The sequence below is a fragment of the Ambystoma mexicanum genome, chromosome 14 (assembly GCF_040938575.1).
Source record: "Ambystoma mexicanum isolate Mex_15411 chromosome 14, UKY_AmexF1_1, whole genome shotgun sequence".
Classification (NCBI taxonomy): Eukaryota; Metazoa; Chordata; class Amphibia; order Caudata; family Ambystomatidae; genus Ambystoma; species Ambystoma mexicanum.
In genome coordinates, this window is record NC_090940.1 from 625,329,019 (window position 1) to 625,343,190 (window position 14,172).

The following is a 14,172-nucleotide window of genomic DNA, read 5'->3' on the forward strand; positions in this document are numbered from 1 at the left end:
TAAAAAAGGGTGTTGAATTTATATGGAACAAAAAGTGTGATATGGAATTTGCAAGGATCAAACAAGAGATTGACATGGCCCGCCCGTTAGGGTGTTTTGATACAAGGTGTTCCATCATCACAGTAGATGCCAGTGAGGGTGGTCTAGGTGCAGTGCTTTCACAAAAACAGGATGATGGTTCAGAAGAAGTAATAGCACATGCATCACGTGGCTTGAAAGGTGCAGAGTTAAGGTATTCCGTACTTGAGAAGGAAGCTCTAGCATGTTATTGGGCAGTTGAGAGGTTCAAAAATTTTGTGTGGGGCATGAAATTCATTTTACGCACGGATCATAAGCCTCTAAAGATTATTTTCGAAAGTAAAGGTTTGGATAAGGTGTCACGCAGGGTAGCCGGGTGGGTTACCAGAATGCAAGCGCACACATTTTCGATGGAAGTGATTCCCGGGAAGGAGAACAGGTTAGCAGACAATCTCTCAAGGGTGAAAGTTGCAGACCAGGAAGAGTCAATTGAGGAGATGGAAATGGAAATGGTATTTGTAAACAATGAAGGAATTGTGTCCAAAGAAGAGTGGTTGGCAGAGATTGGAAGGGACGTAATTATTAGCAGGGTAATTGCTTACGTATTGACGTCCGTATGGCCCAACAAATCTGAATTGGCCAAGGAGGAAAGACCTTATTGGGAGGTTAGGGATGAATTATCTGTTATCGATGGTGTTATATTCAGGTGGGAGAGAGCAGTTGTGCCGGCAGGGTTACGGAGAAGGATTATCGACCTAGCACATACTGGTCATATCGGGATTACCAAAACCAAGGGGGTTTTGAGATCGGATTATTGGTGGCCGGGATTTGACAGGGAAGTTGAGAATCGTTTGGCAGAATGTCAGTTTTGCATCAAGAGTGGGAAGGGGGTGGAAGCTAGAAAACAACCCCTCATTGATGTAGGTGTTCCAACCAAGGTTTGGAGTGAAATAGCAATGGACATTTTAGGTCCTGTTGAGCTAGGATATGGACGAGGAAAGTATGTGGTGCTTGTGGTTGATTTATTTTCAAGGTGGGTAGAATTCAGGGTTGTTCGTGAAATATCAGGAGAAAACATGGTGAAAGTGTTGCAGGAAATTTTTGCTAATGAAGGGTTACCTGAAAGCGTTCTCACGGATAATGGAACTCAATTTGTGGGAGGTGTATTCCCTGCATATCTAAAGAAGTGTGGAGTAGACCATAAGAGGGCAGCATTATATCATCCCGAAACTAATGGAATGGTAGAAAGGTTGAATAGATGTGTGATGGAGAGTGTGCGAATGGGTGAACAGTGTGGTTTCGACAAGTTAGTAACCATTCAAAATAGAATGTGGGCTTTGCGCATGGCGCCACACTCAACCACTGGATTGTCCTCTTTTGAGTTAATGAGGGGTAGAAAACCGTCCTCTATGGCATGTCCTCCATGGTTAGGGAGGAGCAGAGATTCGGATGTGGTTATTGACCAAGTAAGACATGTTATGAAAAAGAAGAAGAGTGAATGGGTTGTGAGAGAAAACAAGAAGAGAGGAAGAAAGGAATTATATGTGGAACTAGGTGACTGGGTAAGAATAAAGAAAGGTGTGGTAAAGAGGAAGGGAGAGCCATTATACTCTGACCCAGTTAGAGTAATTGCAGTTATGAAAGGTGCAGTGCGAGTAGATGGTGGTCAGGTTTGGAACAAAAATAGAGTTGCTACTGTGAAGAGAGGTCCGAGGTGAGGTGAGCCAATGGTGAGGAATGGGGATATGCATGTGCATCTTTTAAAAATAAAAAGGGGAGATGTGTTGTGAAGTTGCTAATTCAGGAAGTAATGCATAATAGGCATAAATTAGAATGCTATGTTAATCTGATTCAAGTAGCTCCGGTGATGTCATAGAACCGACCTGCGAGCTTTTATGTGTTTCAATGTTCTATGTTTGTCAGTTGGTATCTTTGCACTGGAGCAGAAGGGTCCTCAGCTGTGGGGGGTCTTTGCATCCCTTTTACTTAAATAAATTACTTATATGAAGACTTACCTGAGGCTCATTCGTCTTCATAACACAATCCAAGTGCAGGTAAACAAGGAAGCAAAAGAGTTCAAGAAACACAGACTGTGGTCAAAGGCCAGGAAAAGAACAGGTGCAGTCAAGGGGGTCAAGACATGGGAACGAGAGCTTGCTGTGATTCAGACGAATCAGATACAGCGAGTACGGCTACCCGGAAGCGAAATAACGAGTAGCCGCGACCTCATTTGGCTCCTCTTCCTTCGTAAAGCGCGGTAGTTTTGTTTGTGGAGAGGACGCCATAGTCGTCATGGCAACATGGCAGCACGGGTTCGGAACGGGCAGTTTGGCTCTTTAACAAAGGAACTGAGTTTCCTTAAAAAGGGCAAGACCCGTGGTCGAACACTTTGGGCTGGATGTCTTGTAGCAATCTTGACACATAAAGAACTGTGGGGCAAAAGTAAAATACAGATGCCTTAAAAGAGATATGGAGGAAAGCAGACTCCATAGTAAAGGTAAAACACAGAGAACAGAGTTCCAAAAGACAGAGCTCATAAGAATTAATGAGTGGAAAAAGGCTTTGATCATTAGAATATGAGGAAAAGGGTCCAGAAGTCCAGCAAAAAGTGCTGGGGGTCTCACTGGGAGAAGGGATGAAGCAAACAAATGATAAATCTCCCTAATAAGTATTATGCAATGTTTCAACCCAGTCTAGCTTTGTTTGGTTTTCGACCATTCTAGGATTGTCAGGTTACCATGATTCCCTATGATGCCATGTCATGTTTTGACTGTCCTCTCAGGCTGTAGCTTCACTTTCTCTCGTGTTTCAACCTGCTCTGTGGTCCCATCTCATCTTTCCATTACACCACTCAGCATTCCTACGTCTTTGATTGTGTCAATGTTCTACTTTTTCTTATGTGGTGCTGCGATACGTTTGTTCACCTTTCTCTACCTGTATTACATTCTCATGTGACTCTACGTTAATCTGCCACTCTATTTCGGTCTGGTGTAGTTTGCACCCTGTAGGACACTCATGTTCTCCTGAGATTGTTTGCTTCCTAACTCCCACTGATAACCCACTGTCTGCAGAAACCACAGAAAAGTTCTACATCAGGTTTCCACCCTCTAAGTGGTCGTGTCCTGAAAAATCTCCTAAAAGGCCCCAGGGCAAATAAGGTATTTGGCTGGCCCCCAACGTATGTTGCTCCCCTTTCTGGACTGCGTGCCCCATGCAGTCTCCTGGCAAAGAACAGTGGCTTCAAGTTTTCTGCACCACTTTCTCTTTCCCTTTAGGATTGTCTTGCTCTTCTCTTCAGGTTGGCATTATCTAAGCCTACTTTGTCAGATTATTAAATTATTATACATCTCCAGATCATCCAGAATTCAGCCAATAACCTGGTTTTTGGGATAGACATTCTTAATACACTGCTAGCTTTCTTCAACTTTTACACTGGCTATCCATCATGAAGTGGGTGCAATTTACAGTCTTTCAGTGTCTTGCCAAGAGAGTCAACCTTTATCACCCAGTAATACAAATATTTTAAGCAAACCGGGGGGTCTTGGCAGACCCTGAATATAGGAGGTTGCTCCTTTTCAGCTATGGCCCATTGTTATGGAAATATTTGCTTCCAAAGCTTTGCACATGCCTTTCTCTAAATGACGTATGGTATTTCCTGTAACCTTAGCTTAACAAATACCATGCACTGCTTGCTGCCAGTTACCTTTGGGTTTGGTGCGCTATTTTTTTTTTTATTTTTTTTTTTTATTAAAAGTTGTTTTTAAAGTTTGATTAACAAACATTTACAACATCGTCAAATTCAATTGGTTAAAAACATTTCATAGAAAATTAAATCAATTTCATAATATGTTAAAATGAAGTCATCATTATACATCATAATACGTATTGTAGAATGAATCCAAATAGATAGGACAAATTCATACTTTGTTCATGCGTTTAACTTGCTAATGGGTACGGCAAGTTCGTACTTTTCTCATACATTTAAATTATTAACAAACTTAACGTTAGGAATTATTTCATATTTTCTTTCTCATCTAGTTCGATCTCCAGTTTTTCAAGAAATGCGCACAATAAAACTATTACTTTCATTGAGTATCCCCACATGAATTTTTTCCAACACCATTCCCTTGCTTCCTGAGTCATACCTAGAACCTGTGGACCGATTAACGTATATCGCAAGGTTTCAAAATGTTCACAATATACTGTAAGGTGTTTCAAATTTTCTATCCAGATTTTACCCTTACAAAATCTACACCATGGTTTGTGTCCAACATTAGAGATTTTATCCCATTTAATGGTTCTCTCAAAGGTGTGAAACAGATTGAGTTTAAATCTCAGACCATGCACTGCTTGCTGCCAGTTACCTTTGGGTTTGGTGCGCTATACAAAAGAAATAAACAAACAAAGACGTCTGTCATAAACTTCAATACTGGCTCTTTTTTCCAGGCCATTTCTTGTAAATGTGTTCCGCTTCTGTGAACTTATCTCATGTGTCAGCTTGCATGCTTTCCTCATCACAAAGGAACAACTCTGTGGTGTATCTGAAAATGTATAAAATGATCAGATTAGAAAAAGATATCCTTAACTTCCAACTGAGACTGGCGACAGTAGTGGGGGCCCAAAGCACCCCCTTCCGTCCACTGCCCTTCCCTGCTCTGTTTCTGTTTTCTACCTGCCCAAGCAAGCCCCAAGTTTTCCCCATATAACAAACATTGTGTGACACACTGGGAAAAGTATGTTTTCTCTCTCTGCATCTCGACCTATTTATTAAGGCTACAGAAAACCTAGAAAATTGCCACTTTGCTCTTCCTGGTATCTTTTAAAGGTGGTTCCTCTTGCCATGCTGACAAACATAGAGGCCTCTGCACTCATAGAGCAAGATTTGTAATTAGAAGAACGCATTCAAAGGGTTTCAAACTCTACCCTTGATAAGTAGAAAGAAGCTGTAAGGCTGGAACCGATGAGATCTTGAAGGTTAAGTGAATATTAACAAATATGGAAAGTCACATTTACGAAGCTTCAGAGACCCTTGACCTTTTTTACACCCTTTTAAAGAAATACTGCTTTCTCATAGTCCCGCCTCCTTTGTCATGTGTTTAAGGACTATGTTCCTTTACAATTGCCCTCTACAACCTATATATTTACAGCAACATGCAAGGGTCCCGTACCTGCCAGTGCAGCATGTAGTGTATAATCCTTACATAGGCCACAAACTGTACTGGTAAATATTTTGGAAGGTGTTTAAATTATAGGATCTTTAATCGTACATGTTTTTGGAATTACATTTTAAACCTAGTCCAATATCTTTGACCTTAGCATCACTGGGATGTATTGAAGACATTTAAGATATTGTCCGGCCTGAATGAAATTGCACATTTGTCTGCTGCTTTGATATTTTATGAATTGGGTAAGCTTTTATTTTAAACCATGTACACAAATTAAAAAAATACAAAAAAACAATCCTTACATAGATTACTACCTTAACACTAAATAAAGACAAATTCCATTAATTTCTGTCACATGTTCACCAACTATGGTTTCAGGTTTCCATTGAGCAGTTCTCTGCTTTTGATTCCACCTAGCTTCCCCATCTGGCACCCTACGTGTGAGATTATACGTGGTTTACGGCAGCCTCTTGCCCTGGGAATTTTGGTCCCTTCACCCGATTTCCCTTTGGAGTCTTTATCAGGTTTTCAGGCTCCGACCTGCCCTGTGAGAGACCCTCACACATGTCAGCATCGTGACTTGTTAATGCCTTCTTGTCCTGCTGGTCATCCATTTATGCTAGTGGAACGCTGATGCACAAGAATGTCTGCCAGCTCAGGAGAATATTGCAATGGGTGCGTTGAATGTGTCTGTTGGGTGTCTAAACTGAAGCAAATGAGGATGGCCAGCCTTCTATGAACTTAATACAATAGTAACTGAAGCCCCAAAGAACTGTACATGTGTAAAATAAAGCTAACTGGATTTTTCTATAAAGAAGATCGCAGCTGGAATATGTCTGAGCACGCCCTTACCTTCTTTTTATAGCCGACCCTCCCTATTTAGTATCAATGTATCCGGGAGGATAGCTCAGCAGCAACGCGCTCGCCTTGGAAACAAGACGACATGAAGCAACACAGGTTCGGTCCTCGGGTCAGCGTGTCCCTGGGTCAGCGCTTAGAAACCTCTGGGTAATAAGCACGTTATAGATAGCTCTCAACCATTTATGTCGCAAAGGCGGGGAAAACACCCGATTTTATTTTTGACGGGTGAGAGGCCCAATGAAACGAATGGACGTGCAGGCGGCTTGATGGGTGAGTCAGCTGTTTACAAGGCGGTTGACACCCGCCAAAAGCGTGAGTTGAGAGCTTTGCGTTCTAAAATACGTAACTAAGAGACGTTTTCCTGTAACAGCGCCTCGATGCCCCCGGGCTGTGGGAGCGCTTTGAAAATGCAAAAAAATAATAAATATTTTGGAGGTAGGCTGCGGATTTCTCTTTCTGTATAAGAAAATTGCCATTTTTAACTTCTTAATAAAATGTCCCTCATGCCAAGGACACTATTTTCCCTCACTGTCTTTGTGAAAACCTTCCTCCTGGCCCTTCTATGGGCTCTGTGCCCCGCACATTCTTCGGTTAATCTCTGTGAGGCGGTCCCCATGCGCGAGGGGCCTCTCCGCAACCCTCGGACAGGTCTGCCTTAACCTCCCTGCCCCTAATGGCGGCTGGCTGGCAGCTCGCCCGGCCCCTCACTGTGACCGCGTTCTGCCGTAAGTCACCGGAAGTGTCGCATCACGTTACCGGAAGAGCCGCAAGTCGGTCCGGAAGTGTCGCGCGCCTCCCCGGAAGTGCTGCTCCCCGCAGGCCGCGGCTGTCGGCCGTGTAGAGCAGAGGCTGGAGGCGGCGGCGGAGAAGGACTGTCCCCGGATTAGAGCATGGGCGGCGGGGTGCCGGCGGCCACAGGCCGGGCCTGAGGCCTTGCAGGCCGCTTGTTCTGCGCACGATGACCGCCGAGCTTCCGCCCGGGCCTAGCGTGCTGCCCACGGCTTTTCCCGGCCCGGAGGAGGGGCCCGGGGCTTCCTGGAGGGGCCCCGAAGACGGCGAAGCGGAGTGCAGCGCCAAGGGTCCGCACCGGCACCATCACCATCATCCCCCCAACGGGCTTATCGGACCCGAGCTGCGGCACCTGCGGCCGACCAGGAGCAAGGGCCGTGCACCGAAGCCCGAACCCGGCTGTCATGGGACTGAGAGCGCTGGGGCCCTGGCCGTCAACGGCTTGGAGGGGGCGCTGGCAGCCTGCAGCCTCCGGGGCCCGCGCATCCGCTACGTGCGCTACGAGTCCGAGCTGCAGATGCCCGAGATCATGAGACTTATCACCAAAGACCTATCCGAGCCCTACTCCATCTACACATATAGGTACTTCATCCACAACTGGCCGCAGCTCTGCTTCCTGGTGAGTTTGACCCACCAGGGGGAGGGGAGGGTGGCCTGGCCTGGCCTGGCACACTGGGGCTGTGATCACCCTTCTGCCTGGCTAATCTTCTGACACCTGAGTGCTGTCCTTAGTTCCCAGTGACTCCACTTGGCAAGTGACCCCTTTCCAGAGGCTGTGACCCTTTGCTGCCCTCTTGACCCCTGCGCGGAAGGGTGCCTTTAACTACGTGCTAACGACTTCACAATGTGTTGTGGTAATATTCAAGAGTAATTGGATGAGATTAAAGGACGTTCTTTGGCATCCAAATGAGTTAAAAGCACCAAGTCTCATAACCCAGGCATGTTACGTGCGTTGCTCTTCAACCCTTCCTCGGTTTTCAACATTAGAGTGGTAACATTTCAGTGGATTATGTAGAAATAGTAGTGTGAATGAGTGATTATACAGTCCTATTAAAAAAAAAAAAGTTCCTTCTGAGAAGAGCCTTGCTATTTTTGTGCAATCTTTTAGATTATTCTAAACGACTGGGAAACTTCCTCCTACGAATGCATTGCAGGTCATTGCACAGGTGTCTCAAAATGTAATTCTGTAACATGCAGCGGTCGAAAAAGTATTTGGTGAACAGGAGCTACTAGAATGGTATTTATAAATCTCCTGTACCTAGGTGTTTTTAGACCGAAATATATAGCATATACAAAATGTAGCTCGCAGCTGTGATGCAAACTGTAGAAGCTATGTAGGAGTTTTTGAGGATAGCAAGTGGATCTGTCATTCGAGCGTCGGCTTCTATGCTATTATCTCTCCTCCAGACGCTAGTGCCAGACTATCTTCACTCCCAAGGCAAGACTCTGGACTGTTTACCCACCTTAGTGGTGGTCGTTGTTTGGATAAAATAAAAATTGGTGTGCAAAGCTGAGCGAAACTTATTCTTAACACTTAGGAACTTTTGCTACCGTTCTCGTTCACATTGTTCCAGCAACGGCAAAGTGCAGTCTTGCATTTGGGATATAACAGATGTAGGGAGCCAAAGAAGGCGCCTATCTTGCTGATGGAAGCACAATCTACATGTGGCATTTCTGGTTTCATGTCTTGCCGCTAAAGGTTTTTATTTTACGCATTAGTTTGTATAGCACCGAAAGCCTGCAGACATTAGGGCGCACAGTCAGACGGGAGACAAAATATGACGCACAAGATGCAACTAAGGAATGCGTAGGCTACTACAGAGGTGTAACTGTTGTGCAAGGGTTTGCCATACCAACTCCTCTCATGAGTTAGGCACTGAAGCCATGGCTGCACCAGATGGATGCTCCAAATAGCCCACTAGTCAAACATTATTCTCATGCCATTGAAGCATACTCGTACACAGCAATTTGAATAAGCCTCCTAAATTGCTTCACGCAGAATGCTACATCAATATAATCCCTTTTCAAAAAAGGTAGCAGGCACCCCTCTCAGAAAGAACATGGCATGATAACCTGTTCTGTTTTTCCCCGCCCCCCCCAATTTGAGGGTCAGCAGCCTTCACTTTTTACTCGCTGTACCTTTCACAGATGGGAAATAACCATTTGCCTATCAGTCTTTGTCCCGTCCACATGGGCAGTCCAGGACTGAAATGCTATGGCAATTCCCTTCTGAACAAGAGAACCAACAGCAACCCTATACACGTATTTGAGCCTTGTTGGGCCTCTACAGTGAGGTGAAGCTGTGCCTCTCAGTGTGAGCAGGGGGTCCACGTCTGGGTTCCCAAGTTCCTTGCAAACATTTTTCAAAAAAGGTAGCAGGTGCCCCTCTCCAGAAATAACATGACATGATAGCCTGTTCTGTGGTTTTTTCCCCCCACTTTGAGCGTCTGCAGCCATCGCTTTTTGCTCACGGTACCTTTCACAGATGGGAAATATCCATTTGCATATGAGAACCAGTTATCATGCCATGTTCTTTCTGGAGAGGGGCGCCTGCTACCTTTTTGAACACTTAAATAATCCACTTAATCTTCAAAAGTGCAGACCGATGCATCCTGGCATCACAGGCACACAATGAACTCTCTGGACCTCCGTGCTAGTGTCACAGGACACCTGGATTTAGGCCCAGTGCTACAGATAGGATTTTGAGCTGGGAGTATTTTGCTTCCTATTTGAAGAGTAAATCCAAATTCAAGAGCGTAAAAATTAGTATTCACCTATGCAAGAGAGTAAAAGGTGTTGGACATATACTATGTTATGTTATTTGGCATTTATATAGCGCTCTATATATCATTGGTATGATCTGAAAGCACTGGTAGGTTGAACGCCCTCGGGGACCGCAGTCCAGGTCAGTAGAGGGAGAAAATGTTGTAGGGTGCGTGGGTGCACCAGTTATGTGTGCAGCTGATGTAATTGCCAATTGGTAGCTGCATCCTAGCGTTAGGTGGAGAAGATATCATTTGAATGTGTGCAGTCTGGTGGGTGGACACCCAAACTGGGTTCTGGCTGCGTTAGGCCTGTAGGACGCTTATGTGAGCAACTAGGCCCGAATGTCATGGGGTAGGTGCGTTTTATTAGAGTGATGAGGTGTTTATGGGGTAATGTTCGTATGCAAACTGCTAGGCCGAATTGATCAGGGGTATTGTGTGATGGTGTAGAGTAAGCGTAATGATATGGGATGAGAGTGTTTGCTTGGGTTGCATTTGTTCACAATTCTATCGGGGTCTGGCACAGTCTAATGTTCGAGGTTCTATCTAAATGTGGTATTTGTGGTAAATGTATCAGTGTATCTGCCACAGGCTAATTTTCACAATTCTAACAGAGTGTGACATTGCTAACATTCACAATTATGCCTGGGTCAGGCGTAGGCTAATGTTCACAATTTCAACTAGGTGTGGCATTGCCAACATTCCCAATTCAGCCAGGGTCAGGTGTCGGCCAATGTTCATAATTCTAATCAGGTTTGGCATTACCAACATTCACAATTCTAACTTGGTGTGGCATTGGCAACATTCACAATCCTATCTAGATTTGACGCAGGCCTACGTTCATAAATTCTAACCAGGTGCAGCACTTGTCAACATTCACAATCCCGTCTCGCTGCGACGCAGGCTAATGTTCACAATTCTCTCTAAATGTTGGACTAATTAACACTCAAAATAGTCGTATTTCATGTTATCTTGCTCCAAATAATTTATTACACTTGTAGAAAATGCTCTCGCGCAATAACGTGAAGGTGTCTGTTATCTAGCATCATCTTCATGACAGTATAGCTACAAAACGATATAGCAGCTAGTTGGGTATTCATAAATAGACACTTTCTTTTCCAGCATCACTACTATGCCTTTCCCCTCTGACTATTGCTACCTCTTTGTTTCATGGGCTCTTCCTCATGTTTCGGCTCTACGCTTCCTGTTGCTACTGTTTCTCCCAGTCTCCTACTTTGTTGCTCTACTTCTCACTAGTGAGTGTTTTCATGCTTCTTGTTGTGGTCTCTTGCTCTGTATATCATGTCTCTGAATACTATTATTGCTATCTCCTCTCGTGTGGTCTCCATTTCCGTAACTAGTGCCTCTCGCTTGTGTTAATTCCTCTGTTTTCTCTAACATTATATTACTCTAGCACCCCCTCCTTTCCATTACGTTCTCGGCTCTGTCTGCCCATACTTTAGCCCTTTGTTCTCCTGTCTCTCCTAGGCTCATAATTGCTCTTCCTTTCTTCTTATTTGGAACTTGGCATAGCAGTAAGTAATACATGCTGATCATGCATTTTCCATCTATAAATATAGTTCAGTTTGAAAATTAGGGGGTGTTCTGTTTAAAATGTATTCAAATGTGCTTTTGGAACCTAGGCTGGACATTGCAGATTTGTTTCCCATCAGCAGATGGTGAACTTGTTTTCATGCACATGCTTTACCTGCACTGAATGTCAAGTTTGGCAGCACCGATGAGATGCAATAGTTCTGAACCATCAAGCATTTACCCTCCTGGAAAGATAAGTCAGTTCTGCTACAATTCAAACCCTTTATCTCCATCTTTAACGCATGTTACTGCATGCAGATGCATGAGCTCACCGAGCTGTTGACCTGTTTGGAACTTGCAGCTGAAACATTGATTTGTGTGGCAGGTTTATCAACCCACTGAACTAAGTTTCCTCACAGCCTTAGTCGGGAAACTAACGTGTCTGAAAGGCTTGTAGGGTTGGGGCATTAGCAGTCCCATGCATTGCTTACCTGGCATAACTGGCTTGTCCAAGCTCCGTGCCTCTTTCGATGAACTATCCTACACATGAAGCAGGAGATTTCTAGAGGTACTAGATTTGGAATTGACCCACAATAGTCAGACATGGGAGAATCAGAAGTTAGGAAAAGCACAATACTGAGCGGTTTGCGTTGAAGTCTACTGCAGCAATCCAATTTATCTCTCACTGTCCACCGCAGGAGAATGTGGGTGGGGGGCAGAGATTAGAGACTGTTTCTCTTTAGTGCGTTAGCTACATACTGAAACTGCAAACACTTGTTGGTTCTGCGTCATTACAATGTCACTGTTGAAAAATGCAGCTACTATTCCAAAACATAGCAGTCCTGCTAAGAAATCTGGTTATGCCGACACTAAATGTGCTTTAGCTCTGCTGTCAGTAGTAATTGTCCCATATGGTAGCTCCACAGAGCAGCTAGGGTACTGTGCTTAAATATATAGCAGAGCTGTTGAGAAGTACTAGTACAGTCAACCCTACTAAAAATAGATACAGCAATGTTAGTAAGTGTTGACTTGGTCTCATTTAAAAATTAATAGCTAGACCTTATGGGGGGGGGGCTGCTAATGTCCCATTACAATTACATAAAAGTCCATCCAAGAATTGCTGGTAGATTTTTCCCTCTCCCTATCTGTTTGAATTCTACCTGCTTAGTGCAGTGGACGGTGAGGTAGTAAAAGTAACATTCATATCACACGTCCTGCCGTGCCTTGCTGTGACTAACAAGGGAAGGTGCCCTTTCATGCATGCACTCGGACGCACTCGTGCAATCACTTGAAATATTTTAAAACTATACCAAACATATCTACTAATTGAACATCAAAAGCATTCATAAAGAGATGCAAATAGCTGCTTGCTCAGAGGCTCTCGTGAAACAAAAACCTCAAACCATTAAATGCCATTGATGTGCTTGTGAAATAAAGAGAAAAACCTAGTATGAAATGCCTATGTTAATCACCAGTAAACTTGAAGAAATTATACTTCGGCAGAGCAGTCTCTATTAAAACCAATGAAAACAGCAGCGATAAACACAAAAATGCAGCCCTGGCTAGCACACACTTTTACATTCTACTACACAAAGCCTCAAAATCTGGTTCAGTAAGAATGCCTGGTATAATGAATCCCCCTGAGGTACCAAAGCAATTTGCAGTGCACATTAGGGATGCAAAATTCTAACATTGTAACACAGAAAATCAAAGCATTTGAACAAAGTGACAGTGTTACACTTTACAGACTCGAAGTATTAGCTAGATGAAAGTGAAACGGATCATGCTCAACCCATTTGGATGACAGCGGTGAACTCAATGATTTATGGGTGTGCTGCAAACGATATCCTCGTAATGGATACAAATAGGAAAAGGAAAGGTGTCGTATTTACAAGAATGGAGTGCGTACAAAGGCCAGGTACATGCCTTATCTGGAGGGCTGTACAGACTATTTGCAGGGCTCTGGTACTTCTGGTTTGCACGCGTCAACACAGCGGCAAATTCTATTGTATTTTTCCCCTCTTCCCAGAACCAACATCTTTCAGAACACCCAAAGACCATGCAGATTTGTAACATAACCTGACCCCTCAGTTCTCCATGTGCACCAAGGATACTGTTTCTTACTAACCAAGGGTCAAAGTACTATAATGAGCACTGTTCTTCATTTAAAAAAAATTGTATGTGATTGAAAAAATGCAGTCACAATGTTACAAATAATGAATCATTAGACAATGGTTATAGAATTAAAAATAGGAAAAAAGCAGCACAAACTGCTTGCCTCTCCACCTGCGGCAGGACTCTCTTCACTGGCCTGGACTTCCTTTCTCATGCACCAAATTCGCCTGTGCCTGTCTTGCTGCTAGGCCCCCTTGTTAGTTCGTCGGGCATTGCACTGTTTATCCCTCTTTTTCTCCCCTTTTCATCTCTCTGCTTGCTCCCTCCATGGTGCTTTCTATTCCCCCTATCTACTGCAACTACTACTCTATCACCTATCCTATCTCTCTTGAAGCCTGGAAGGAAAAAGTTCAAGAAATATCTCCTGGTCTCCAATACAGTCCTGCCCATTGCTGACACATATGTCAACACTTCTTCCAGGCAGACTGTCACTGACATCCTCTTTGTAGTCCCCTCTCTGTACCTTTGGACCCCCCATATGGTCTGTCCTTCTCCTTTTTCTTCTTTGCCCATTAATGGTGGAACCCGATGGGTACTCTTCATACTTCCCATCCCCTAGGGGCATCATTGTCTACCAGAATGGCACTGTCATGTTCCAGGGCTCTCAGCACAACCTCCTTCTTGATGGGTATTTTCCACCTCTCATCAACTTCCTCCCTTCTCCTGCAACTCCTCCCTTTGCCACCACCGACGGGCATACCACATTCCTGTACCCTCCTCAGAAGTCCTTAAAAGGTGGCAACCACCTGCACATATCTACCCCCAATTTGCGTTGTGCTGTTTAACACTTTTCTGACATCTGTCGCCTCCTTGAAGACTTCGGCCATGACATCCTCTCTCTCACAGAGACATGGTACACTGCCAAC

General features: G+C 44.2%; 1 protein-coding gene across 1 annotated transcript in view; it reads left to right on the forward strand.

Annotated features, from left to right (window-relative positions):
* Nucleotides 1-6,672: 6,672 nt before the first annotated feature.
* Nucleotides 6,673-14,172, forward strand: part of NAA30 (N-alpha-acetyltransferase 30, NatC catalytic subunit) — a 63,071-nt gene continuing 55,571 nt past the window's right edge. The window contains exon 1 of the mRNA XM_069638078.1: nt 6,673-7,452. Coding sequence (XP_069494179.1) covers nt 7,003-7,452 — 450 coding nt within the window. The 5' untranslated portion in view covers nt 6,673-7,002. The remainder of the gene's footprint in view (nt 7,453-14,172) is intronic.